The following is a 27,572-nucleotide window of genomic DNA, read 5'->3' on the forward strand; positions in this document are numbered from 1 at the left end:
AAACATGCAATACATATAGTATTTTTCTTACCGGTCAGTACCAGGAAAAATGTGGAACTATGAAATGTTCTTAACATTAAACATTTCTAGTCGAAATATCAAACTCACTCTAAAATAGCTATATTCCTACATGCTCATTAAAAGCTTTCTCATGTTCAAGAATTTCTTCAAATTCCAATTTTCACGTGAATTTTTTTCTGAGTAATTGGACAATGGATCCCTCTATGTCTTCTTCTATCTACACTTCCTCCTATTTTTTGATTCACTTCCTTCTTACAAATTACTAATTGAGCAAATAAAATGTGCAAACTAAGTACTAACTGGAGAAGCAGAAAGTGGAGGCTAATCTTCATTTAGTAGAGAGGACAGAAAAAAAAGTATAAAGTTTTTTAAAAGTGCTAAGGAAAAATATATTTAGGAGAGTAGTTACATATGCCAATTCAACACATGCTTATTAATTTATAATTATAAACAGAATGAGTTCAAAGGCCAAATAACAGCATATTCTATTAAGGTATATTACTTAATGGCACTTTCCATATTCTAGGTACTTGAATTAAGTAACCTAAAGAGTACAACACCTTGGTGAGGGAAATACTATATGATCCCACTTGAAAGAAGTTGAAAGAGAGACACAGAACTTTAAGTAGCTGACAAAATTCATGTCTTTTAAGTTGTGGATTCTAGATTTAAATTCACACAGTCTAGACTTTGAGTCTATGTTTCTGACTTCTTTATCCTATATCATTTGATTATTCACACCCCAACTTGCTTTTTGACCTTTAGTGACTTTTTGGAAAGAAGAATATTTTACTTCTTCATGGTCTAGCTTAACCACATGACTTCTCTCCAATGAAAAATAAGGAGAAGTAACATAAGTTGGTTCAAGCAGACATTTTAACAAACATTATATTTTCCTTCCAGGCTTTATGGCCTTCCCCTCGGCCCCAGAATTGACTATCTCAGGAAGTACTACTCCTTTAGATTGAGTTCTGGAATGAGAGGACGAGTGGAGTACTGCCGGAGCCCATCCTCACCACTGACATAGAATGTGAGTGAGATAAACTGTTGTTGTAAGCCACATACTTTGGGATTGTAACTTTTAGAATGATAAGTAACCTAGCAGAAACTACTGGTAGGATACCAGTTACCACTAAGTAAAATACAATAGTAACAAATATCCTAAAATATGTGGCATTGGCTCCATGACCAAGTGGAGAATGTTGAAAAACCTGTCACCAAAATCCGGAAAATCACCACTCCCATTTTACAGTAATATACATTTGTTATTTTAGTGGAAAATATTGGGCCATAGGTGCTTGGGTGGTGGATGCACTATGGTAACAGTACTTGAAAGGGGATAGTCCTACACTCTTAAAATACAATGATGTCAACATATATTGCCTCAATAAAAGAAAAAAAAGACCGAGGAACAGAAAGGTAGTAAGAGCTGCTAGTAGTCACATCTATAAGGTCATAAAAGAAATGCCTTCTTTACAGAAAATATGGGAAGAGAGAAAAAATTCAAATTATGAAGCCTATAGGCTTAAAAAATTCAACTGCTGCTCACATGCAAGCTTTACAAGATGATCTTGGAAAGTGCTTTGAATTACAATGGTTCAGTAAGACCCAAATTAAGATTCATCTTCAAAACCTAACTAAAGCCTGGGATTTTTTTGATAAATTAAAGTGACCCTAGTAAATACTATCAGTTGGATAAAATATGCCTGAAAATACAGTCTTAGGGCATGGATTTCTACAAATATGATAAGTTTAAAACTTTACAATACATTAGAGAGAGATGTAACTCTAAGAACTGAGGCATTTTAAGATACAGTTTACAAGTACAAGAACTTTTGTATCTTAATAACATATTACATGCATTTGCTATGATTTATTTCATTTTATCAAGTTTCAGCTTAAATATTACCTGCTCTGAATTACATCTCCTTCCACTGTGCCTTCCTTTGATCCTCTGTGCTTATATTTATTAAGGCAATTTTAACTTTTGCACATGACTCTGTCCCTCCTCTAGATTAATTCATCAGTGGGTAAACTGGAGCTTTCTGCTCTTGCCCAACATGCATGCAGGAATTATATGATAAATATTTGATGAATGAATAACTGAGTTAATGAATATAAACAGTCACTAACAAAGCAAAATTATCTAACAAATTACAGTACTCCCAAATTAGCATTATAAATGGTTTCTAAAATCAACTTTTCCTGATTCTTCTAGTATTTAAAATAATAAAATCTTTGAAATTGGAGATTTAACACATATGTTAAAAGCTTATTACATAAATCTCACCAAAAATATAAGTTTCTAGACTTAAAGGAACCTTTAAAAGAATTTTTGTTATTTCTCATAGAAAGTAAAATTTATAATATTAGTCATGGACAAAACTTAAGTTAATTTGTCACAGAGGTTTAACATTTACAGTCATTAAGGCAGTTCATAAAATATATTCCCTTAAATGATACTATTTAAATCACTACTTAATCATCATCTTAGAAGAATTATTTCATTTTAGTAAAAAGTAGGCAACAGATGCATAGAATTCCTTGCTAAATATATTATGTTAGTTCAATTCATTCTTAAATTTTGTTTTTAAGCATATCCTACAGAAAACACAAGGAAATTCTATGAAATTACATACCTGTCGGCACCAGAGTTTGCGAAATATTTGCAGATAGGCTAACACCATAAGACACAGGGGTGCCATGTATGTGACCAGAAAGAAACAGATGTGATACATCTTCGGGTAAATTTCACCTGGAATGAAAGCCAAAATAATAAAAATCTTACCATTCATAGATTTGTCTTAAAGATACATCTGTCAATGCTTTTCCTTCTATGTGCACATTTATCTTCTATATGATTTCAATGATATGGACATATAAAAGGGAAAGTACTTCATGATATTTAGCTACTTACATTCACTCACTTATACATACACATACACATACACACTAACAGTGAAGTTTTAATTTCACTTAATGTACTCAGAGAATAACAGGTCATTTATTAATTTGTAGTACCAAAGCCTATCCAAAGTAATGATGATATATCAAAAAACCTTTTAGTGTCTTGATTACATCTAGTTAATTAATGAAAATTTAATTTAGATTGTCTTATGGGCCTCCCCCAGTGGCGCAGAGGGTTGAGTGCCATGCTGTGCAGCTGTCCGCAGCCTTTGTGAAGCAGGTTCGATTCCCGACCAGCCAGGGAGAAACCCACATGGCCAGGCAGACCTCTCCTGCCTCACCCACTGCTTCCCTCAGCAGTGTATTTCAGTCAGTCTGTCTGTTCTGCTCCCTGGTCTGTCTCTGGTGAATTCTCTCACCCTCCCATGCCTCTGATCTGTACCCCAGTTCTTGTAAATAAATAAATCTTTAAAAAAAAGATTGTCTCATACTTGAATTTACAAGAAGGAACATGAGTCAACTATTGTTAAAATGAAAAGAAAACATAGTCAGCTGATTCCTTCTCATTAGAATGTTTCCTATGAAAAGGGGAAGTTACCATGTTATACCTTCAAATACAAAGGTAAAAATTTTTTTGGAAAAATAAGTTCAACACATATTTGATAATGATTCTTATATGTAAATTTCTAGAATATATGCAATTTTTCTCTTAATGTTTTGTATATATGTACATATGCATGCACTTTTAATAAAAATTAGTTTTAAGGTTTTTAAAAGTTAATTTTCAAACAATATGAATATTTTCCTTTTTTATCTCTCAGTAGGCATAAGCATGCACAGGAATATAGGAATTTCTTATTTATCATGGACTCTGTACACAGATGATACATACCACAAAGTAGATGCTTATTAAAGAGACAATTACTAAATGGCACCTTGTCTTATATGAATTATTTTACATTTCTAAAACATATTACTGAGTTTTAAAATGCTTTGAAGTATATTTTTCTTATATTGGTATATCTGAATAAATCACGTTGATGCAGCTATTTTTACTTTAAATGTGTGACAGGAAGTATATAACAAAATTCTTCATGAATTCCATGGATATTAAATGCAATAATTTGATACAATTCCAACTGAATGATAATGAAATGAAAATTTTTTTTCACATCTGAAAATCAGATAGCAAGCTTCCTTGGTGGCGCAGGGGTTAGAGTCAGAGCTATTAAGCTATCCCCAAGCCACTGCTGCATGAGTTTGATCCCTGACGAGGGAGCTAACCCACATGGTGCAGCAGACCTCTCCTGACTCGCCCGCTGCTCCCCTCAGCAGTGTATTTCAGTCAGTCTGCCTATTCTGCTCCCTGCTCTGTCTCTGGTGAATCCTCTCACCACCACTGCCCCCCACCCCCGCACCCCACACCTCTTATGCAGTTCTTGTATGCATAAACAAAAATAAATCTTTAAAAAAATAAAAAAAATAGATACCTTATATTGAATTTGATTATAATAATAGGGCTGATTCCATACTATTATTGAGAGATAATGCTATTACCTCCATGTGTTTTATTATTTTCATTACTACAGAAAGGACATATAGAAGTATGAAAACTCATTTACATGATCAGATTTGCAGTGAAGTCAACTTACAGTCAGGACTAGCCAATAATAATTATGACGATGACCATAATATTGAATACATTTATGAAACAATCATTCATTTAATTCTAACTAAACATATTTTAACCAATATTTATGAGTTGAATGTCCTCCACAATCATAATTCCATATCCTGGTGTCTTAGAGTTGGTTGAATTTAAGTCTTCTTATTCTTTTATTTTAGTAGGTTTTTTAACAAAATTTTTTATATATATTTTACATAATTCTTTCTCTTTGTATGTATTCTTCCTTCTAAAACACTTATCTTCTTTCCTAGTTCGATGTTTTTCTTCACTATAATCTTCAGCAGGGACAGCAGGGTGCATATGGTGCTAGGAGGTTTGAGAGACCAATTTGAGGTGCCATTTTTAGCTTCTCTGTGGCTCAGATGGCACATACCTAGCTCATCAGTTTCTAACTTCCTTTCAAGTTTATCCTGTAAAACAGGCCAGTTACATAAAAAGCACCAGAATCCAAGCAGTCTGACTGGAGGAATAACAAAGAGCCTTTCCCTTTGAAGTCCTACAGACTGAGCAGCATTTGGTGGGCCAATTTCAAAGTAACTCTAAGGTGACCTCAGCACTTCCAAGGCACCTGAGTGACTTTGAACTTTTATTTGTTTTGAAGAAGGTGTCACACGAGCTTCCCACATAAAAATATACCTTTGAATCTTACATATCTGGGAAGCACTGTTGTCTGCATCAGTTTGGAGTTTTAAATACAGGGGAAAGAAATCTAACTGTGTGATCAGTTAGAAAACTATGTAATTGCCTGGTGAATGCATATTTATAACCAACATCCACACAAAGAAAAGCTGACCAAGCAAAATTATACTTGCAGGCTAGGATAGATTATTGTAATAAAGAGATTACAGTTGATAATTATATATATATTTATAATTGATAATTATATATATATTTTATGCTTGTAGAAAACCTAGAAGTCATTAAGGTCTTAAATATTTTAAGAGATTTATATATAACCTAGAATATAACTACTTGGAATGTGTTCCATTTAAGCATTACCTAAATCAGAAAAGAACATTTTAAAGATTGATAAGCACTAAAATGTGTGTCAGATAATGAACAGGAAAAATTTGAATAAGTTATTGCATATTTATCAAATCAAAAAGTGTAGAACAAAGGTGGATTTTAGTCTGATGAAAAAATGTTATCTATTAGACAAAACAAATTTTTCTCAGAAGGGTTGAGTTCCATTATGTTAATCTAATTATTGAAAAACTACAAATATTTTCTCCATGTTATACCTATCAAGAATTCAATTGACATGTAATTTAAATGCAATTTGTCAAATATTCTATTTGGAGATGTCTTTTCAAAATTTATGGATGTATTATCATGTACCAGAATCTTCAGTATGTTTTGTTATCTTCTTTCTAACAAACATTATTTTTTAAAGATTTATTTTATTTATGAATACAAGAGCTGGAGTGCAGGCCAGAGGTGCAGGGTGGTGTGAAAGGATTTGCAAGAGATAGAGTGGAGAGCAGAACAGGCAGATTGTCTGAAGTACAAAGCTGAAGGGGACAGTGGGTGAGATAGGAGAGGTCTGCTGCTCCATATGGATTAGCTCCCTGGCTGGGGATCGAACTCATCCTGCAGTGGCTGCCAATAGCTTCATAGTGCTGAGACTTAACCCCTTGCTCCACCAGGGAAACTCCCCTAACAAACATTTTAAATAAATGTTTCCACTAAAAGATAGACAGATATTTAAATACTCTAAAAATCTCATATTAGAACAGATGTCAAAAAGGCTCCATTTTATTTTTTCAGACCATAAAAGAATAATTTGTAAATAAGATACAAGAAGGGGTTATGAATTCAAGAACAAGTTGTCAATAAGACCCAAGAGGAGATTATAAACTTGCAGCATGCAGAATAATGTTTGATAAACATTACATGCTCATTAAACATTGGATAAGTGAGACAATTATACCTGTGAGTGCAAAAAGATTTCCTTCTATTAGGATCTGTGTGAGAAACTATGTATTTATAAATCAAGCATTTAAGAAAGTATGGATGTATTTCTGGAATAATTAAAAAATTTTAGAAGTGTGAACTGATGTAACTGAAGCAAACAAAGAAAATGTATAAAGACATAATTTAAAGATCATTAATGTAATTGTTAGCACATTTCATTTGTGTCAAGTATATCTGCCAGAAGTTATGACATGTGTATGCGTGTGTGTTTAGGCATCATTTAAGAAGTGATGAATGTAATGCATTATAGAAGTGTTTTATCCATATGATAATATTTTTAGTAAGACGGAGTCATTTTGCACCACAAATTAGACAGCATTTGCAAGGTTTTCTCAAAAGGCCTTGATAGATATGGATAAAGTAACCACATTGTTTACCACTTTCCCACTGTTATATTGGTTACAGGGTAATTATGATATCACTCTCTACTTTTATAATTCTTTCATAATTACGTTATTAATTTAACTTATGATAAAGATAAGAAACACAGTTCATGAATTAATCTCCACAGAAGATATTTCACAACAAATTTTAAAAAATCAGACTAACAGTTATTCGGCCATTAAAGATAAATTTTAGGGGGCTGGCACTTTAAAATATAATTTCTTGGGCCTGCCTGGTGGCCTGGGAGTTAAGTCTCAGCATTAACATCTCTGTGGCTTGAGTTCAATCCCTGGCCAGAGAGCTAATCCACATATGGCACAGCAGACCCCTCCTATCTCTCCTGTTGCTCCCCTCAGCAGTGTATTTCAGTAAAATCTGTCTGTTCTGCTCCCCACTCTGTCTCTGGTGAATCCTTTCATTCCCTGCACCTCTGGCCTAGATGCCAGTTCTTCTATGCAAAAATAAATAAATACAATCTTTAAAAATACATATATATATAATATCTTGTGGTGTCTTTAGGTTCTGACTGTCACATAAGTTCAAGTTTTAATGTTGAAAGTTGAATATAGACTTAAAAAATGCTTGCATAACAAAGCTCATGTTATGTAAAAATCACTATACTAAACTAAAAATCTAGTGAATAAAAAGCCCACCTTGAATTATTTCATATTTTTGAAAATATTAAACTGATTTGTAATTTAATTTAATATTTGAAAAGCTACTTCAATAATTTTATTGTTCGATTTTGTGGATAATCAACTCAATTCAGCATCATTTATTTTTAGCCTTTATAATTAAGTAATGATGGAAAAATATAAAAATGCTTTCAAATGACTTTTGAAGGCTGAGTTTAGATTTTTAGGTATCCTAAAATAATTGCATTTTTAAAAGAATATTTCCATGCAAGAGCTGGATAATGACTAGACTGAAATAAATTTAATATATTTATATTTATTGCTCAAAGATAATTAGAAAATGATATGGCTATTTACTTAATTGTACTAACTGATGAGATTTGTAGTTCTGCAACACGGGGGTTACCACTTCTTGATTATGTAGGGCAGCATAAAAATAAAACTGACTCCAAAATACTTCACAGAAAACACTACTGACACACATTAAATAATAGATGGATATGTTATCTAATTATCATCTCCATAATCTTAAAGGATCCCAACTTTTGAAATGGTATCTTAAATTTTAATGTACTTACTTGCTTCATAATCTTCAGCAAATAAGTTAAATTATGGCTCAATTTCATCATGAATTAACTAAAGTATTCTTACCATGAGATCCTTAGGCTGCTTTCCAAAAGAATTCACTGTATAGGAATTTCATAAGAGACATGTCACAATCTGTCTCTCACCTACCTTCTTTCCAAACAAGATATTAGACTACATACTCCTTCATTCCAAAAACTGTAAGCTTGAACCCTCTTCCTTTTTTCTTCAGGAATGGTGCCCATTGTGTGGGTTTTCTTGCTGCTAAGGTGCCAATTTTCCTCTTCCCTGTCTGGAAAATTCCTGTTCATTTCTAATGCTTTGTTGAAATGTAAACTTTTACTCAAATGACCAGGACAGAGTTTGCCTTTCATTTGTGTTCCTAGTATTTTGTACACAAGTAAATTAAAATACGAATCATGCTATAAACATTCTTTTGCCTTTCATCTTCACTAGATAGAATATGTTCCTTAAGGCAGAGTCTATTTCTCTCCAGATTGGCACAATTCCTGGCTTATCCTCAGTACTCAAGATGCTGCTTGAACATTAAATATATGGGACTTAAGATGCTTAAGAAATATTCCTACCATTTGGAACTTTTCATTCATTTTATCTCTGTCTGTACTTTTAATGGGGAGATTGGGGGAAAACTGAAGTTGAGTTGCAAAGTTAGAAAGGAAAGGTAAATATCAATTTTAGAAATGTATTTAATATCTGATATAATGAATTAAGAGAAGTGTGAAAATTTAGTTTTATATAGATCTTTGGATCATATATGAAATAATCCCAGTGTCTTTGAAATTTTATATTTCACTGTGATAACATATTCTTAATTTTTCTTTCCGCCTTTTCCTCTTTTTAGTCTTCTAAAAAATGTACCAAGGCAGAAATAAAGGTAACTTCAAAGATTTATATTCTTAAAGTATCAGATCCATATGTAATCTTCAGGTGCTTTTTTTGATACATCTTTATAATAAGTATAAATGTACACTTGCTAATAAACAAATGCTTTGTTAAAGTTTATTCCCTAAATATGAGCAATTTTATATACTTATCCAGAAGAAAGATTGTTTTCCTCAAGTTTCACTTGATAATTTTGTAGCTAGTGAATGATGTGTTTTATTTCCTGTCTTTCTCTGCTGTTTCCAGATTTGTGCCACCAGTAGGAATTGATAGAAGTACTTCCACTGTTACAGACAAATCACAAAAGCTTGCTGAGAGTTTTGAAGCAAAGGAGCGTAAGACTCCAAATTTCTGCTTGTATAAATTTAACACTAAATTTATCAGAAGGGAAGCTAAAAAAGTTTCATAAGTAATACATTTTTAATCAGATAATAATTATGTCAGTGATAAAATTTATTATTTTCATGTTACGGATACAGAAAGCAAATTTAGATTATTTACCACAGAGAACAACATAGCTCCATGCATTCAAATTGCGTGTCCCTATGCAGGACATGGTTTTAAAATGAAATACAGAGTTGTATTTGAAGCTCATTAGGAAACTTGATCTTTGAGACAATATGTGCTGTACCATCTTACAAAGTGTTAGTCATTCCACAATATGCATTTGGGTTTGTTAAATTGAGTCCTTTTTATTTTAGACATTTTAAGAAAAACTAACATAACCAAACCCGAGTTGTGGAATAAATTCTCCCTTTCATTTCCTCTCCGAAGACTAGACAATAGTGCATAGCATTGGTAAAGGGTGGAAGAAGAGTGTTGTTATCCTGCCCACATAAGGGTGGAGTTTGTTTACTAAAATTGTTTTGGGTTTCAACTTTTCATGCTTTTGCAAAAATACATTAACAAATGCCAATAAAATATACAAGACCAGATTTACAATGGCCATACAAATCAAATATTCAGTTTGCAGCTGTAATATAAATGTCAGTGTGTGGGCCATAATGTACTTACCACCCCAGCGCTCGTCACACACTGTAAAGAGAGTGGTTTTATTGGCTAAGCCGGGGAGCATAGTGCTACACTCCATGACGATGGCCTGTGGGATCATTATAATGCAAGAGACAATCCAGATGATGATAATGCTGTTCCTTGCTCGTTTGGCCGTGCTCTTAAACATCAAAGGGTGACAGATTGCATACCATCGATCCAAGGCGATACAGCTTAGCGTGAGGACAGACACGGACACTGACACAGTCTAGAAAGAAAAAGAACATAGCACCAAGAGAAGCTCCAAGTGTTACATGGAAGACTCTTAATATTTTACCACATCAGAAAAGTAGTCACACCCATAACCACACACAAAGTTGCCAAAAAATATTTCATGCAAAAGCTCTCTATTAACAAAAAATCTCTACCCAAAATATTAAAAATATATTAGGAATAAATATACAGGTTTTCTATGAAAACAAAGCAACCATTTTTAGACCAAATATTTTAATTAATAATATGGCATTCTTTGAATAATTACTATCATTATCTTATCTTGAAACTTTTTAACTAATAAGGGAAATCATATTTTTCAAGTGGAAAAAAATACAGCACACATGTTTAGTCTAAACTAGCAAACTCTTTACTAATAAAAAGTAAATAACATGTATTTTTCTTAAACTATCACATAGGAATTTGGCTGAAATTGCATTTAATTAGTACTTTCGAATTACTGGTATCTCATTTTATATTTTCAAATAACAAAGGTTACTTGTAGATTGGTTCATATATTTTCAAATAACAAAGGTTACTTGGTTCATTTCCAACATGCAGTACCCCCCAGAAAAACATGGGACAGCTAAAAGAGACTTCTCTATGTGGATATCCTAACCACAGTTTGCAATTTGCCTCTAACGATCAAATAGGTTCACCTAGTCCATATTTCTATATAATTAGCAATACCACAAATGTTTTTTAACTTGCAAATTTAAGGACATCTTACAGGAACAAATTAAACATGTTTACACGCACATGATCAGTTTATGTGCTTACAGCTAATGTGTTCATCTGCTCAGGGTGAGCCATGCAGTTGATGTCACTCTAAAAATTACCCTTTAAAAAGAAGCCTCATTTTCTTTTGTGGTTTATCAATATTATTATTATTATTATTGATTTATTTTTATTTTACTCTAAGCACTTATCACATAATACAAATCATTGCACTGCATTTGTTACTTGTCATCTATGATCTCTGTTGGAACAAAGCTCTATGCCAGGAGGAAATGTTACTTTTTTTTCTCACAACTCTGTCCCTAGGACCTCTCTGAATGTTTGGTGTTTAGTAAATACATTTTTTAATTAATGAAGAGTTGTAAGTCTTAATCTAAGGTAACAAATGTGATCCAGTCATCTTTCCTTCTTCTTTTCCTGTCCTAGTTGTACTGATCTCACAACATGGGGATGTGGAAGGGCAGGTATGTATACCTCTTATATCAGAACCTTCCTTGTTGAAGCATTGGACATGCAAGGGAGTGAAAGGGATCTGAGTCAGCCCAGCGCAGGAGAAAGTGTTCTGGTCTGAGTAAGGATATGCTGTTTTTTTGCACTCTCTTCCCCACAGGCCCCAGACCTTATACACACACACACACACACAACTCTAGTCTTAAAGTGTGTTTGTGTTTTCTGTAAAGAAATGAAATTGACAGGACAACATGAGTGCTAACTCTATTTCTTTTGATTCTCTCTGGAAAAAGCATAGGATGTACTTGAAATCAATTCCACAACCATGTAACCTAGGCATGAACCCCATCTCACTTGCTAAATGCGTGATCTTAGGTAAGTTGCCTAACCTTCCTAAGCTTACATTTCCTCATCTGTAAAATATGGATAATAGCACAAACAACAGAATTTTAGGGAGAGTCAGTGAGATGTAGAATCCTTAGTCCAGTACTGACACACAATTACTTTGTGTTTATAGTTACTTATTATGATTATGATAGTGAAAATGATTATACTATTAATTTTCTCCTTTCTTTACCAAGGTTCGAGTTTTAGCTTTTAATTGGAACACACTGCTTTTCAGTGGAAAATAATCATACAAATTATAAGCCCTAAAGTGAATTTTTGGAGGCTAATTTCATTTTAAGTGTTTTTTTAAAAATTTTATTTATTCACGCATATAAGAACTGGGTACAGGCCAGAGGTACGGGGAGTGAAAGGATTCTCCAGAGACAGATTGGGGAAGAGAACAGGCAGATTGACTGAAATACACTGCTGAGGGGAGCAGTGGGCAAGACAGGAGAGGTCTGTACCATGTAGGTAGCTCCCTGACCCAGTATCAAACTCATGCTGCAGTGGCTGGGAATAGCTTCACAGTGCTGTGACTTATCCCCTTGTGCCCCAGGGAGGCCCATTTTTAAGTGTTATTTTTAACTCTACCAGAGTACACATAGGTTGGTCAATGATTCCTGGGAATTCATTGGCATTTTCTTAGAGTACATTCATGTCTCCTCAAACAAATTCCCTTCTACTTTCAACTTCCATTCATTTCTGGAAAATATATCAAGCCCTCAATATTGTTAACCTGGCAGTAAAAATGTGGCAGTCTAGATCTGCACAGCTGACCTTTCATAATTGCTGATCAGGGTCATATTTGCCCAGTATAACAATTAGAACTTTAAAAAAGTTCACTAAGACTTAGTGATGTATTGCATATGAATTCTGATCAGTATAGATGAATGAGATAGAAGTAGCATGGTGAAAAATGGAGTGAGTTCTAGTATCCCACTCAACTATTAGTCATAATCAATTCAGAGTAGTTCATTGGAGAGACTGACATCCAATGCCAACTGTGGGCTGAGGTGTATTGACTTTTCTGTATGGACTGATAGGAGAGAACATGTGGGCATGGTTAACCTATCAGTAGAATACATTGAATATACCCTCAGCACCCAGTGATTTAATATTCACTGTGTAGCTACTATATTTTCTGGTATGAAATATGCAGTAATATACAATTAGCATTTTTTTGTGGAAATAAACAATTGTCTTTTATCATAAGTGATTACAAATGAGAGTTTTGTTGCTGCTTTTCAATTCTAGGAGTATACTCCTGGGTTTATACTTTAGCTTATAATACAGGCATCCTGTGGTCAGGGTAATGTTGGAGACACTGGTTGGTAACAAAGGAGTCTATTTTATGTTAGCATGTAGCCATGGAACTAAGAGATCCATGACAAATATAAATTTTGCCAAGGAGGAAATTTAGATGACAGGGACTAATAGACTGGAAGGTGGGAAAGTGTGACTCAGAGAGTAAGGGAGCTCAGCATCCAGCATTCATCATTCATACCTCAGTTGGGTGTTATTGTTCTTTTCCTGGCATTTCCTCTACAGATTTTCTTCTACAGTTTTTTTTTTTTTTAAAGTAACTCTGAAAAAGTAGTTAACTGCTCCTCTAAGTATTAAAGGGGAAATGATCTTTTCCAAGAATTCATGATAATTATTCAGCAAAAAGTCCATTAAATGTTAATGGTCTTGGTTTCATAGAATTATAAAGACACAAAAGGACCATTGTAATGATACAGCTAAGCTTTATAACATTTGTGAGATTTTTAAGATTTTTGGGCATTTGCTGAAGTATCATAGCATATCACTCATAAATCTAAAGGTTGTGTTTTATCATATTTAGAAGAAAACATATAAATCATAGATAATTAATAAATGGCCAAAGGATATTAAATGTAACCAAATAAATTTGAAGTTTGGCTGGACATTTTGTAATATGTTTTTAAATATTCAGCAAGACATAAGTATCATATCAGGGACAAAAGCCTGCAGTTTCAGATAATCAAAACTAGGAGAAAAATTACTCAAATTTAAATGATTGGCTTATTGCCCTTTGGCACTGTTCCTCCATTTGGGAAAATTCTATGAAAAATGGACAACAAATATTGAGATAATGTGCAAATACTCATTTTACCAGTGCACCAATATTTTTGTACATTTATAAATATCCATCAAGAAGCAATGCTGACTGACTAATAAGTGGATTTATTCTTATTCATCTGACTCAAATCTTGAGGTTACTCAGTAGTTTTTTCCTTGGTCTATGGAAAAAGATCAATTGAGTTAACTAGATTGGATACCATTTATGGAGAAGCAGACAATATCTCTCATGAGATGAAGGTGTTCCTTCAACTATAGGATTTGTTTCACATTTACTGTGTAAAAATATACTGTTGATAACTTTAAAAGATACCCATGCCATGAACTTCACTCACTGGTTGCACACTCTTCCAGTTTATTCTCAAGTGCACATGGGAGAAACTAGAATACCAGTCTACAGAAGGTATCACCAGTACTGCACCTATCAGGGAATAAAATACCCACCCCTTGTTACCCACTCTCCACCAGGGAATCTTCTGGTTTGTAGAGAGACTATGAAATAGTCTCTTTTGGCTAATAAAATATTCTGGGCAACTGAAGAGGAACCCCTGAATTTTCCTCTGGATAGTTGTTGGAATGAACCAAGAGAAATAGAGAGTTTGCAGGATGTACCAGAGAGATGGCGAAATATTAGATTTCTGTACTATTTATAATTTCCCCAGTGTCTCCATGCAAATACCATAAGAACGATTTCTCATTGCTTTTTTTTTCTATGTGGATATTTTGTCTGTTGCTCCATATACGATTTCTCTCTAAAGAATTGTTAGTTTATTTTTATAACCCATTCATGACTTTCAGCTGAAGAACAAGTTAACTTTATAGTTAAATTTAATGTTTGCTGTGAAGCTTTTAACTTCTACAGTAGTTTCCACTTACTATTACATCACTGATATGTGACCTTAAAATTTATCACTTCTCTTTGTAACAGACCATTGGAGAAATATTAAGCTGAAGATCTCTTTGTAACATTTCAGGTCCAAAAGTGTAACATTTCAGGTCCAAAAGACTAATCAACATAATTTCTAGTAATGGGCTATTTGTGCCTCTGCCAATTTTTGTTTTTATTAAGACTTTGTTTTTTTTTTTTTGAGTATGTTAAGATTACAGCAAAATCAAGGTGAAGTTACAAAGAATTTTCCTATATCCTTCTGCCCCTGCACTTGCATAGACTTCTACATTGACAACATCCCCCATCAAGTGGTACTGTTGGTACAATTGATTAGCTTACATTGACACATCATAATGACTCAATATCCATAGTTTACATATTGGTTTACTTTTGGTGGTGTACATTCTATGAAATGTATGACGACATGTAGCTGCCATCATTTCATCTTATACTACCTTAAAAACCCTCCATAATCTGTTCAACACTTCCAACCACTGGCAAGAACTGACCTTCTTAAAATCTACAAAGTTTTGCCTTTTCCATAATGTCATTTATTGGGACCATATGGCATATACCTTTCATCTTGATTGTTCCTTTTACTAAGTAATATGCACTGAAGTTTCCTCCACCTCTTTTTATTGCTTGATAACTCATGGAGTGAATACAATATCATTGCCTGGATGTACCACAGTTGCTTATATATAAAGCTGCTATAAATAAACATTCATAAAAATTTTTGAGTGGTCATTAAGTTTCAACTCCCTTTGATAAATGAGTGTGATTGCTGGATCGCATGGTAGGACTATGTTTAGTTTTGTAAGCAACATCCAAACTCTTGTCCAAAGTCACTATACCAGTTTGCAGTCCTTCCATCAATAAGTAAGAGTTCCTGTCACTGTTGCTACCTATTCTAGCCAGCAGTTGGTATTTGTGGTCCAAAATACGAGCATTCTACAGGGTGTCTAGCATTATATCATTGTTTTCCTTTGCATTTCTCTGATGACACATTATACGGAACATCTTTTCATATGCTTATTTGCCACCTATATATCAGTACTCGTGCGGTGTCTGTTAAGGTCTTTTACCCATTTTTAAATGTATATTTTCCCTTATTTTAATTTTTATGAGTTCTTACAGTATACTGGAAAACAGCCCATTATTATATGTGGCTTTTACAAATATTTCTCTCAGTCTATGATGTTTTCTTATTCTCTGACATCTTTCACAGAGCAGTTTTAAATTTTAATGAAGTCAGCTCATCAATGAAATATTTAAAAAGTATCACACCTTTAGTATGGTACTAAAAGACCATAAACATACCTAAGATCTTGTAGGTTTTCTTCTATGTTATCTTCCAAGTGTTTTATAGTTCTACATTTTTAGGATTGTGATTCATTTTTCATTTTTGTGAAGGGTATAATGTCAGTGTTGAAATTAATTAATTTAATTGTCCAGTTGTTCTACCTACCCCAACTTTTGATTACTGGTGACACATTTTTATTTCTTCCAGATATTATGATCACCATCTGGAAGGTTGGATGAAATAATGAGTCGTGGTTAGGGGATAGTTATGGGAGGAAAAGTAGACGGGGATCACCATTTCATTCATTATCCAATTGCTAATGGAATCTGTCTCTTTGAGAGCTGTAGTTGTACCCATTAATTTCCTAGGAATTTATTTCAAAGATTTTAGAACTATCATAATATCAATAAAGAAATTACTTTCTGAAAGTAGTTGTTCTTAACTTCTTGTAGGACAACCATTATAGAAATCTTTTCACTACTACTAATAAGACATCTTCTAAAGATAATAACTGACAGTTATTGAAAATATGTGTTTATAAAATTATCACCTTCCACTATGCCAAGTGATTTATATAAATTATCCAAGTACACTAACATAAGAAGTAGAAAGGATAGTTTTAACTAAAAATATTATCCTTTGTAAATAACTAAATCTACAAGAGCTTATGTGCTCAACTAGACAGCATACAATCAGTGAAGGCAGAATAGAGATTCAAAATCTGGGGTAGTTTAATTCAGAACCTATACTAAAATCTGTTCACTCTGCTGCTTCGATCAAATAGTTCTTAATTTTTCAATATGAAATGATCCATCTTATAAAAATAGATAGCTTTTGGTTATTTGGATAGGGGAAACAGTAATTGTTCAGATTTTTATTTTATAATTATAAAATTAGCAATCAAATAAGTAAAATGTTTGTAGAGGATTCTATTGTTTTATTTTTATCCAGAATTTGTTTACCTAGAAAGTCTCAAGTATTATTTTCCTTCAGTTTGAAAATTTCTTAGGCAAGAATGTTTCTTCCTTAGACAGTTAATATGGCCATGTGAGTAATTAAAAATACTTTTTCAGGGCCTCCCCAGTGGTGCAGCGGTTGAGCGCTGGGTTGCGAAGCTGCCCGCAGCCTTTGCAGTGCCGGTTCGATCCCCGGCTGCTCCCCGGCCACCAGAGGAGGGTCCCACATGGCGCGCTAGACCTCTCCTGCCGCCCGCTGCTCCCCTCAGCAGTGTGCTTCGGTCCTTCTGCCTGCTCTGCTCCCTGCTCTGGCTCTGGTGAATTCTCTTACCCTCCCGCACTTCTGACTGTACCCAGTGCTTGTATAAATAAATAAATAAATCTTTAAAAAAAAAAAAATACTTTTTCAGTAGCTTCTATGTTTGTACCCAAAAAATCATGAAAAACAATTACCTGTAGATAAGGAATCACTTTACAGAGGGACTGTCCAAAGAACCAGGTCTCAGTGATGTCCACAACTAACGTGGCTGGAAGGCAGGTGATGGTTACAAGCACATCAGCCAGAGAAAGGTTGACTATGAAGTAGTTGGTCACTGTCCTCATATGGTGGTTCTTCCACACTGCCACACAAACTAATTTGGAAAGAAAATGGGAAAGTTACTGATATTGACTGAATGTTTGTGTTTCCTCAAAATTCATATGTTGAAATGCTGACACTCAAATTATGTTATTAGTGAGTCGACCTTTGGGATATTATTAGGTCATGAGGGGGTAACCACATGAATGTGATTAGTACACTTCTGAAACTGACCGCAAACAAATCACTTGTCCTTCCTACCAAATAAGAACACTGCAAAAAGATTGCCACCTATGACCAGGAATTGGGCCCACACAAAGCATCAAATCTGCCAGCACCTTGACCTTGGACTTCTAAGGTTCCAAAGCTATGAAAAATAAATTTCTGTTGTTTACAAGCCACCCAGTCTGTGATACTTTGTTATATAACATGCTAAGATAGTAACTGAATAAACAAAATAGGTACCAAAGAAGAAACACTGTCAAGCGCATTAATAATACTGTAAAAATCCACAAATAAATACTAAGAAAGAAAAATAACCTAAGGCCCATGCTGTGTTTTCACTGAATTAGTCATTCTGTAGAAAGGCAGAATACATGCTTAAAATCAGTTCATTTGCCTTGTGAAACATTTCTTAATAGAGCTTAAGGTTGTATTTATTTCATCTTGGATTTGAATTGTTATTTCTAGAAGTTAAAGAACAATCTTTGATTCACCTTTGTATTCCCTCAATGCTCAACATGGAAAAATATATCTAGTGATATCAGAAGCAAGTAAGAAGTATTTACTGAATTGAGATGAATTAAGAGTTAGCTACTTTTGATAAATGTGTGCTGGTTGCCTTGTCCAAGATGTTTACATTTACCTCCTCCCAAACTCTGCACTTGAAACGTTTAATTGAGAAGAGGCTTAGAAAACAAAACCCAACAATTACTCATTTGGTCCCTACTATGGCTAAATCCTGAGTGAGTTGGTTCATATACTTAAGGTTGTTTAATCTCTGTGATAGTCTGAAGGGAAGGCATCATTAAGGATGTTTTATATAAGAGGTAATTGAAACACAGGGAATTTATGGAACTTGGATAAGGACAAATGCCTCATAAAGCACAGAAGTAGTTACAACCCGGATTGACACTGAGTGAAGAGCTGGTCTTTTCACCACAATGCCTGTCGACTTTGGTGAAAATGAAGGGGTTATAAATAAAGTACACATATTATAGTAACTCATTCTCTCTTCCTATAACTCTTAATGGCCCTCTAAACATCACCTCAAATCAAGCTTACTCTACAATACTTTCACAGGCGACCTTCCTCATTATCTTTCAGTGTATCCCTGTGTTTAAAGGCTGTGCTATCACACTTGGTTGCTCTTTACAGAAAGAACATGAAGATCCTCCTTGATTCTCTGTCCTCCCTCTGTCTGGTGTATCCAAAGTTACACAGTCTCTGGCTTCAGAATTGCATAGGTGTATAAGTACTGCTACCCACATCAATTGAAGGTTTGCTCCACTGAAAGGAACTGTGAATTTGCTTGGGGTATCATTAACTTGTCAGAGCTGCCACCCATGCACCCAAATGATGGAGCGATTAGTAACCTTAGATAGTGAAGAAATAAAGCACATTTTGTTAAGTTTAAGTCACTGAATGAATTTTTTTTGACAATTATGTGCTTTTTATTAAAAGTATGCTGGTAAATGCTTTTACTAGCTTCTAAAGCTGAAATTACCTTTTAGTCACCAACAGATGCTAATATAATAAAATACCTGAATTTTCTGTGTAATTTTGAAAATTTCACATATTCTCTAACTCCAGCAAAGTAGCACCCTCCCCTAAATCTCAGTTTTACTAGGGTAAACTGTATTCTTTATTATTTAAAGTTGATACTCTCGAATGATTTATTTCTCAAAAACACATAAAACAGACACACACACACACACACACACACACACACACACACCACCCATCTTGGCAGTTTACTAACATATCACCATAGCTTGTTATGAGGAAATTGGTAAAAGTATCACACTGCAGACTGCAGATGCTTGGCCAGCAAATGGCCCAACTTTGGATTTAGAAAAGAAAACCTGGTTAAAAATTAAGCCCACTTTACTTTGACTCAATTCTCCATAGTTTGGAGGTGGGGAATGGCAGTGTGGGAAGACAGTGTTAATGTATTATGTCTAAAAATAAGAAGTGGGCCTCCCCAGTGGCGCAGCGGTTGAGCACTGGGCTGTGAAACTGCCCACAGCCTCTGCAGCGCCGGTTCAATCCCCGGCCTCCAGCGAGGGTCCCACATGGCACAACAGACCTCTCCTGCCACGCCTACTATTACCCTCAGCAGTGTACTTCGTCAGTCTGCCTGTTCTACTCCCTGCTCTGGCACTGGTGAATTCTCTCACCCTCCCGAGCTTCTGACTGTACCCAGTGCTTGTATAAATAAATATATCTTAAAAAAAAAGTTTAAAAAAAATAAGAAGAAAGTATATTTCAACCAGCATTTCTATACTACATAATATGAGTCACGTTCTGTTCTAAGAAATTTAAATTATTAATTTAATCATAATAACTGTAAAGTAATTACTATTACTATCCTTGTTTAATAGGTGGATATAGAGATTAAGGATCCTGCCTAAGGATAATTAGGTAGTAATTATCAGAGTTTAAATTTAATCTTCTTTACCATATCATGCTATGCCAGTCTATTACTCCCTGATTGAAATAAAGATGAGAAGAAAGTTGACGACCTTTATCACAGGGCTTTAATATAGGTTCATAGGATTGTGGAGTTGAAGATCACTTATTCTTAACTCACTAATATGATGCATAAATCGCCTCTACATCATCCCAAATCCATCCAGTTTGAATATTCTTAATGAAGCTGTCCACAGCCTCTACAGTGTGGGTTCGATCCCAGCCAGCCGGCAAGATACCCACATGGTGCAGTAGACCTCTCCTGTCTTGCTTGCTGCTCCCCTCAGCAGTGTATTTCAGTCGGTCAGCCTGTTCTGTTCCTCACTCTGTCTCTGATGAATCCTCCCACGCACACATTTGGCCTGTACCCCTGTTCTTGTATGCATGAATAAATAAATCTTTAAAAAATAGTAAGAGATTACTATTAACGTTCTTAAATTCCTTTTGCAGTAGCTTTAACTACTAGCAAGTTCCTGTGCATATGAGTTGATATCCACTTCCCTTTCACTTCTGCTCATTAGAACTTGATTTTCACTGGAAGGAACCTAAGGAATAAACCATATATCTATAGCTATATATCTTTACAATGTGCCTATGCTGTTTTCCTGAGTACCCTACATTGGTGTTTCACAGCAACATTAATATAATGTCCCAGAGTTCTGGAGGCTCGAAGTCCAAAATCAAGGTGTCACCAGGTCCTGAGTCCCTCAGAAACTGCAGAATAATACTTTCTTGTCTCTCTCCTATCTTCTGGTGATTGGCTGGAGAAAAGAGCCAAAAGAAAAAAAAAAAAAGAGACATCTATAAAGAATATTATAAGGACAACTGGAGGAATTTTAATTTGGACTTTGTATTTATATAATGCCTCTGTGCCATCGTAAAATATCTTAAATATGGTGTTCACATTATGTATATTCTAATATTAAAGAGAGATATACCTATTCCCCAGGACTTTCCTTTTCTGGGCTAAATATCATCATACCTTTCATATACAACACCAGACCTTTTGCCTCTCAAACCCCAGGTCTCTTTATTGTGGTAATTTTCAAGATGATTAGTAGGTATCCATAAATGAGGTATCTAGAACTACACAAACATCTTTAGGTGCATAGTTTGTAAATTTGTGTTGACCAAACACCCATTTGTCCATTCATTCATTCAACCATCAAAGTATTAAATGTATAAGGTGGATACTATCTTCTCCTGATAGTTCATCAAATTTATACAAATTTAAACTTACCCTTTTTTCTGTATTCTCATCATAGACTTTATATTTCTTTGAAATGTAAAATATCCTTCTAATTCTTCCCAGTAAACTTTGAAATATCCCAAGTTTCTCCTATCACTATTACTTTCTTCCTATTCCTACTAAAATACCTGATGTCAGATTATGGTACAAATTAGCTAGAGTATTGTAATAACCTATATCCTGACTATCTTGAGTTTTCTCTATATCACTCATTGATACTATTCACTCCATTTACATTAACTTTCATTTCAACAAGAGCTCTCTTTTTATTCTGGATTAAATACAACATCCTTGTATGACTAATCTATCACTGAGTTCTAGTTGAACTTCCCTTACCCCGTAACTTGAATGATGTCCATAAAATTCTCAAAGCTGCAGGATGTTTGCTCTCTCTCACTGTAAATGCCATATTCCAATTTCAACTACCTTTTCTACCAGATAAACCCATACAAAAACATCCAACACCAATCAGACAAGCAAAATGTTAGTTTCATAAAATCGTAGTTTAGGGCCTCCCCGGTGGCGCAGCGGTTGAGCGCTGGGTTACGAAGCTGCCCACAGCCTCTGCAGCGCCGGTTCGATCCCCAGCTCCTCCCCGGGCACAGGAGGAGGGTCCCACATGGCGCGCAGACATCTCCTGCCGCCTGCTGCTCCCCTCAGCAGTGTACTTTGGTCCTTCTGCCTGCTCTGCTCCCCGCTCTGGCTCTGGTGAATTCTCTCACCCTCCCGCGCTTCTGACTGTACCCAGTGCATGTATAAACAAAACAAACAAACAAACAAAATAAATAAATAAATAAATAAGCATGCCTCTAAAAAAAAAAATCGTAGTTAGTTTAATTTAACATGATTTCATTCATTCTCCAAACCCTATCTACATTATACCACTCCTGGTCAATAATTGCATTCTAAAATTATTATGGATTATTATGGATATTTGTATGTATATTTTCTTATTTAACTACTGGTACAAAGATATTCTGAGTGACCTCTTACTTTCACAAACTCTTCCAGGATTCTACAGTTTTTTCCCCAATACAAACACTACCTAGATCATACTTTGTAATAAATAAATATTCATGAAACTTTTTATTCATAAACTGAGAACACACTGCTGTCTTCATTATAGTATATTACCTGTAAGATTCTTTTAAAAAAGCAGAGAAAAACCTCAGCGGCTGAATAGAACACTTGTCTTCATTATTTTTGAGTAAAGACTGACAGTTGACAGGGAACGCAGTTGCTTTTCAGTTATGAGCTTGGTTTTTAGTTCTCCATGCTCTACTTTCTGATGAGCCTTGGTAGGCCTTAAGACAGGACCTAGAGTCACAAGGTGGGCATGATGGGGTATTACTGTTTAAGAGGAACAGAGTTTCAGTTTTGCAAGATGCAAATTGTAGTGGAGATGAAAGGTGGTGATGGCTTCACAGTAATGCTACAGCAATGTACATAATGCTACTGAATGGTATGCTTAAAATGGATAAAACAGTAAATTTTGTTACATATATTTTATCACAATTTAAAAAATAATTTCCATGACAAAAGGGGCTACAATTTGGAAAATGAAATGCTTGAACCTATAGTAGTGTCCCTCAAAAATACGAAACACGGAATGAAAATGCCGAGGGACAATATTAATTACTCAGATGATGACTTTTTTAAATGAATAAATGGCTAAAATAGGTAAAGAATACACAATAATAAAAAACATTGTCATTCCAATATGTGAACGGCAGTGTTAAAGACAGCCACCTTGTGATTTTCATATATAATTTTCATTATTTGTGAAACCAAATCGTTTATAATAGGTTGTGATTTTGTTAAATTTTTATATAATATTTAATGAAATATTGTGCATTTTTCTGGTTATTATTTATTGAGTTATGTAAATGTCAATTTATTAATTGTGTTATATTACGCATACATAAAATGATAATCATGTCAGGAGACTAAAAAATATTGTAGTTCCACCCTTTGCCACAAAGTGTCAGTGAAAGCCTTTGAAACTGCTTACCCTGTCACTTCAGGAATGAATTTAAAAAATTAGATTATTAGGTTCTTTATATTGTAGAAATATATTTGTTTCTAGTGAGATTTTCTAGAACAAAAAGCATTTTTAAGGAAGGGTAAGATGGCCTTCATCTTCTAAATTAAATACAAATAAATTAGCAAGTTGAAATAAAACCACTTTCTAAATGAGAAACAACAAATAGCAACTGAATACACAAGAACAAGATAACCAGTATTTAACTCTTGTTAGGACTCTTTTTTGCTAGCAGGTTACAGAATGTAATCATGCAGAATCATTACAATATAGAGATTAAAAAACAGGGAAGTTGGCTATTGCTGTAGCCCTTAAAGGTTAAAACAAATTCTCCCTAAAATCCTGAGGTATCTTCCCTTTCTCCACCTTTATTGCACCCTGTCACTCTGGTATAAGTCCTTTCTATTGCTAGTTTGGCCTTCTCTTCGTGGGCCTATATGCCAATATTCCTGCCTCAATCTCCCATTCTTCACTTCCATATCCTGGCAAGGTTGTCTGCAAATCTCTCTGTCTGTACTCAGAAGAACAGCAGGCAAACATGCTACTTTTTTTCCCTGCAAGTTTGACAGATGGGGCAAGTCAAGTACATCCTGGTGTGAAACGTACCACCTAAAATGTTATCTAATATTAACAGAAAGCAAACTTTTAAAATATTTAATATATTTAATACATTTAAACTATATTTCAGGTTTTGTTTCCTCAAGAGAGGATAAAAGTCTATAATTTGACAAGTATATTTCCCCTGACACCTGCTTATTATGTTAATGTAGGTGGGAATTCTCAAGAACTATGCTGTCACTGCTGTCGACAGCGATAGCAGTGAGGCAGCACAGGGAATCATAAAGACACCACAATGAATAACTTGTCTAGGAAGGGATTTAGAAAGATAGTGTCTTCACACACACAAATGTGCGGGAAGGATATGGGCATAGAAGAATGTTATATAATGGAAACATAAGGGAGAAAATAATGTACAGAAATCAAGTTTGAAAGAGTTCTTCAGGGAGGAAAAATACAGTGAGGAAAGTGGGAAACAAGTTTGGGCTTATCAGTTATCTCTGAGTGGCATGATTCCTCTCAGGGAGGGCCTCAAACTTCTTGAAGGCTAGGTAACTGTGCAGGAGCTGCCAGAGACCAGAACAGCACTGTTATTAAGAGCTAGGTAGTCCTTGGCTTTTAAAGCTGACCTGTGGAGATTAAGAGGCCGAAAGGCCACTGCACTTCTATTAATCGCTATACAGAGAGTTGTAATTTCACTGGAGTGGAATTTATTTGGGGGGGGGGATATCAACTTCATGGTTACTCATATCTTTTTACTCTTGACAGGTAAATCATCAAAAAGGTCTGCCCCAATATAGCCCCTTGGAATTGCATCTCCATCTACCCTGTCTCAGAGGTATTCAGAGATGACGGTCTGGTCTGTCCTTATGTTTGTACCCTTTGAATTAATTAACACATGTAAGTAATCTATTTTTCCATGACTTCTGATGGCTACTTACTTCACTGCCTGCAATGAACTTACATATGTATTTTCTCCTTTATTAAAATCTTTTTCTCCTTCACCCCATCCATAGCTCTTTAATCCTCTTGTCTTTTTCTTCCATATTCTTTCTTGCTTTGTTTTTATTCACTCCCACAACTTCAGTTCTTGTCTGTAGGAGATTAATCCCCAAAGTTTATAACTCTAGTTCTTGGCTCTCTCTTGCTTTCCATATAAGAATTCCTAACTATTTATATATTTTTCATCTTCTAAATGTTCCATCTTTATATTACACTCAACTCATGGATCATAAAATGTTTATATACTATGCTGAAGCACTTAGACTTTGTCCTGCAGATTTTGGATAATCACTGAAGGATTTTAAGCAAGGACATGACCAGATTCTATTTCTATTTTTAAAAGATGACTTAGAAGGAATATGGAAATTATATATGCCCTTAAACTGGAAGCAGGAAGAACAATTTTGAGACTGTTTTAGAAGTCCAGGGGTGTAATATAGTGATGAAACAATGAAAGGAAATAATTGAATTCAAGAAATAATAATGACTTTAAAACATGAATTCTTGGTGAAGGACTGGATATTAGGCAAGGAAGTGAGAGAAACTGAGGATGATGACTAGGTAAGTTGTTTGGCAGTTGGGGAGAAAATCATGTGGCTCAACAAATTATATAATAAAGGAGAATGAGATGGCTTTATTTGAAAGAGGGATAGAAGATGAAAAATTATATTTTATGAATGTGAGCAATTGTGTATTATCCATTTGCCATTTGGGTTTATGGATATCTATATTAGGATATATATTTCAGTTATAATAAATATACAGAATTCATCAGACTAGAGACAGTGATTAACACCAGTTGTATAGATACAGTCAACCAGACATAGAGTCAGAATAAGAAGGGAATATTTAAGCCATGTCTAAATAGTTGTGCCATTTCAGCTACAGATTCTCAGTTTGCAAACTTCCAAGAACTACCAATTGTTCTCTGAAGTACTAAATATGTTATAGTACTGAAAGATAACTGGCTTTGGTATTGCTAAATAGTTTATGTTTCTCGTAATAATAGGTAAGATTGCTACGGAGCAAATCTCCCGCCCAAAACAACCAGAAGTAGCACACATCTCTTTAAGATATTGGAAAGCTACTGAGGCAGTAAGAACTTTTGAAGGGTCATCATTCAAGAGGAAAGGATAGAGAACAGATGTTCATGTAACATTCAGCACATCTTCTTAAAGATTTGGCCATTTGCAAGTCCTACTTAAGGACTGAGAGGAAAAATAACACACAATAATATAAACTGAGTAACAACTTGAATAATCTGAGTGAACAGAGAGCAATAACTAAAGCTCAAGGTCTGCAACTGGATCACTTTGGCTACAGCTATGGTCAATAAATGAAGACATTTGTAATCTAACATTAACTCCGCACCAAAGTCAAAGAAAATGCTCTATGAAAAATAACATTTTCTAGAGCAACAAATAATTTGTGCAAGTTTTCCTAAAAAATATCATTTATTCAATAAAAATCACCAGGCGTACAAAAAGACAATACCATAGGAGCAATGTCTATAGAAAAAAAAATTCAAAAATTGAAAATAATTCTATTATAAATTTAAGAAATTACATGATTTTATGTAGAGTATAATAAAAAATTGGAAAAATAATTCAAATGGAAATTGCAAAAAATAAAAAATGTGACAAGAAATGCACAGGTAGATTAAACAGAAGATCAGATAAACAGAGTCATGTCATAGAACCATCCAGATTAATATAAAATGTATACAAAATGAAAAGTAAAAAAAAAATGGGCCTCCCCATTAATAACCAAGCTATTGCAGCCACTGCCCACAAATTCAATGCCTGGCTGGCCAGGGAGCAACCCACATGGTGTAGCAGACCTTTCCTGTTTTGCCTGCTGCTCCCCTCAGCAGTGTATTTCAGTAGATCTGCCTGCTCTGCTCCTCACTCTCTCTGGTGAATCCTCTCAGCCCCCTTCACCTCTGGTCTACACCCCATCTCTTATACACATAAATAAATAAATCTTAAAAAAATCGAAAACAGAGAAGAATGGAATTAATACAAAATATAAATTCTTAAATGTAGAAATTGGATTCTAAATTTCTGTGTAAAGAAGTCGAATGAGTTAGAAACAATATTTTGGAATATATGTATTGAGTAGAGCTCTTACCCAGTAATTTTTCAAAAGTAACTTCAAGTTCCATCCATAAATTTAAATAGTGTCACAATTCTTAAACAGAAGAAAAATAGCTGGCTTATTGAAACCCTACAAAAGATATATATATATATATTATATATAATAGATATATATA

The 27,572-nt window shown here is 34.5% G+C and overlaps 1 protein-coding gene across 1 annotated transcript in view; it reads right to left on the bottom strand.

The window, feature by feature from the left end:
• Positions 1-27,572, bottom strand: part of HCRTR2 (hypocretin receptor 2) — a gene marked incomplete at both ends in the record, with an annotated part of 84,742 nt that overhangs the window by 12,509 nt on the left and 44,661 nt on the right. The window contains 3 exons of the mRNA XM_084228822.1: positions 2,661-2,776; positions 10,111-10,354; positions 17,636-17,814. Coding sequence (XP_084084948.1) covers positions 2,661-2,776; positions 10,111-10,354; positions 17,636-17,814 — 539 coding nt within the window. The remainder of the gene's footprint in view (positions 1-2,660; positions 2,777-10,110; positions 10,355-17,635; positions 17,815-27,572) is intronic.

The sequence above is a fragment of the Talpa europaea genome (genome assembly GCF_964194135.1).
Source record: "Talpa europaea genome assembly, chromosome: 2".
Taxonomy (NCBI): Eukaryota; Metazoa; Chordata; class Mammalia; order Eulipotyphla; family Talpidae; genus Talpa; species Talpa europaea.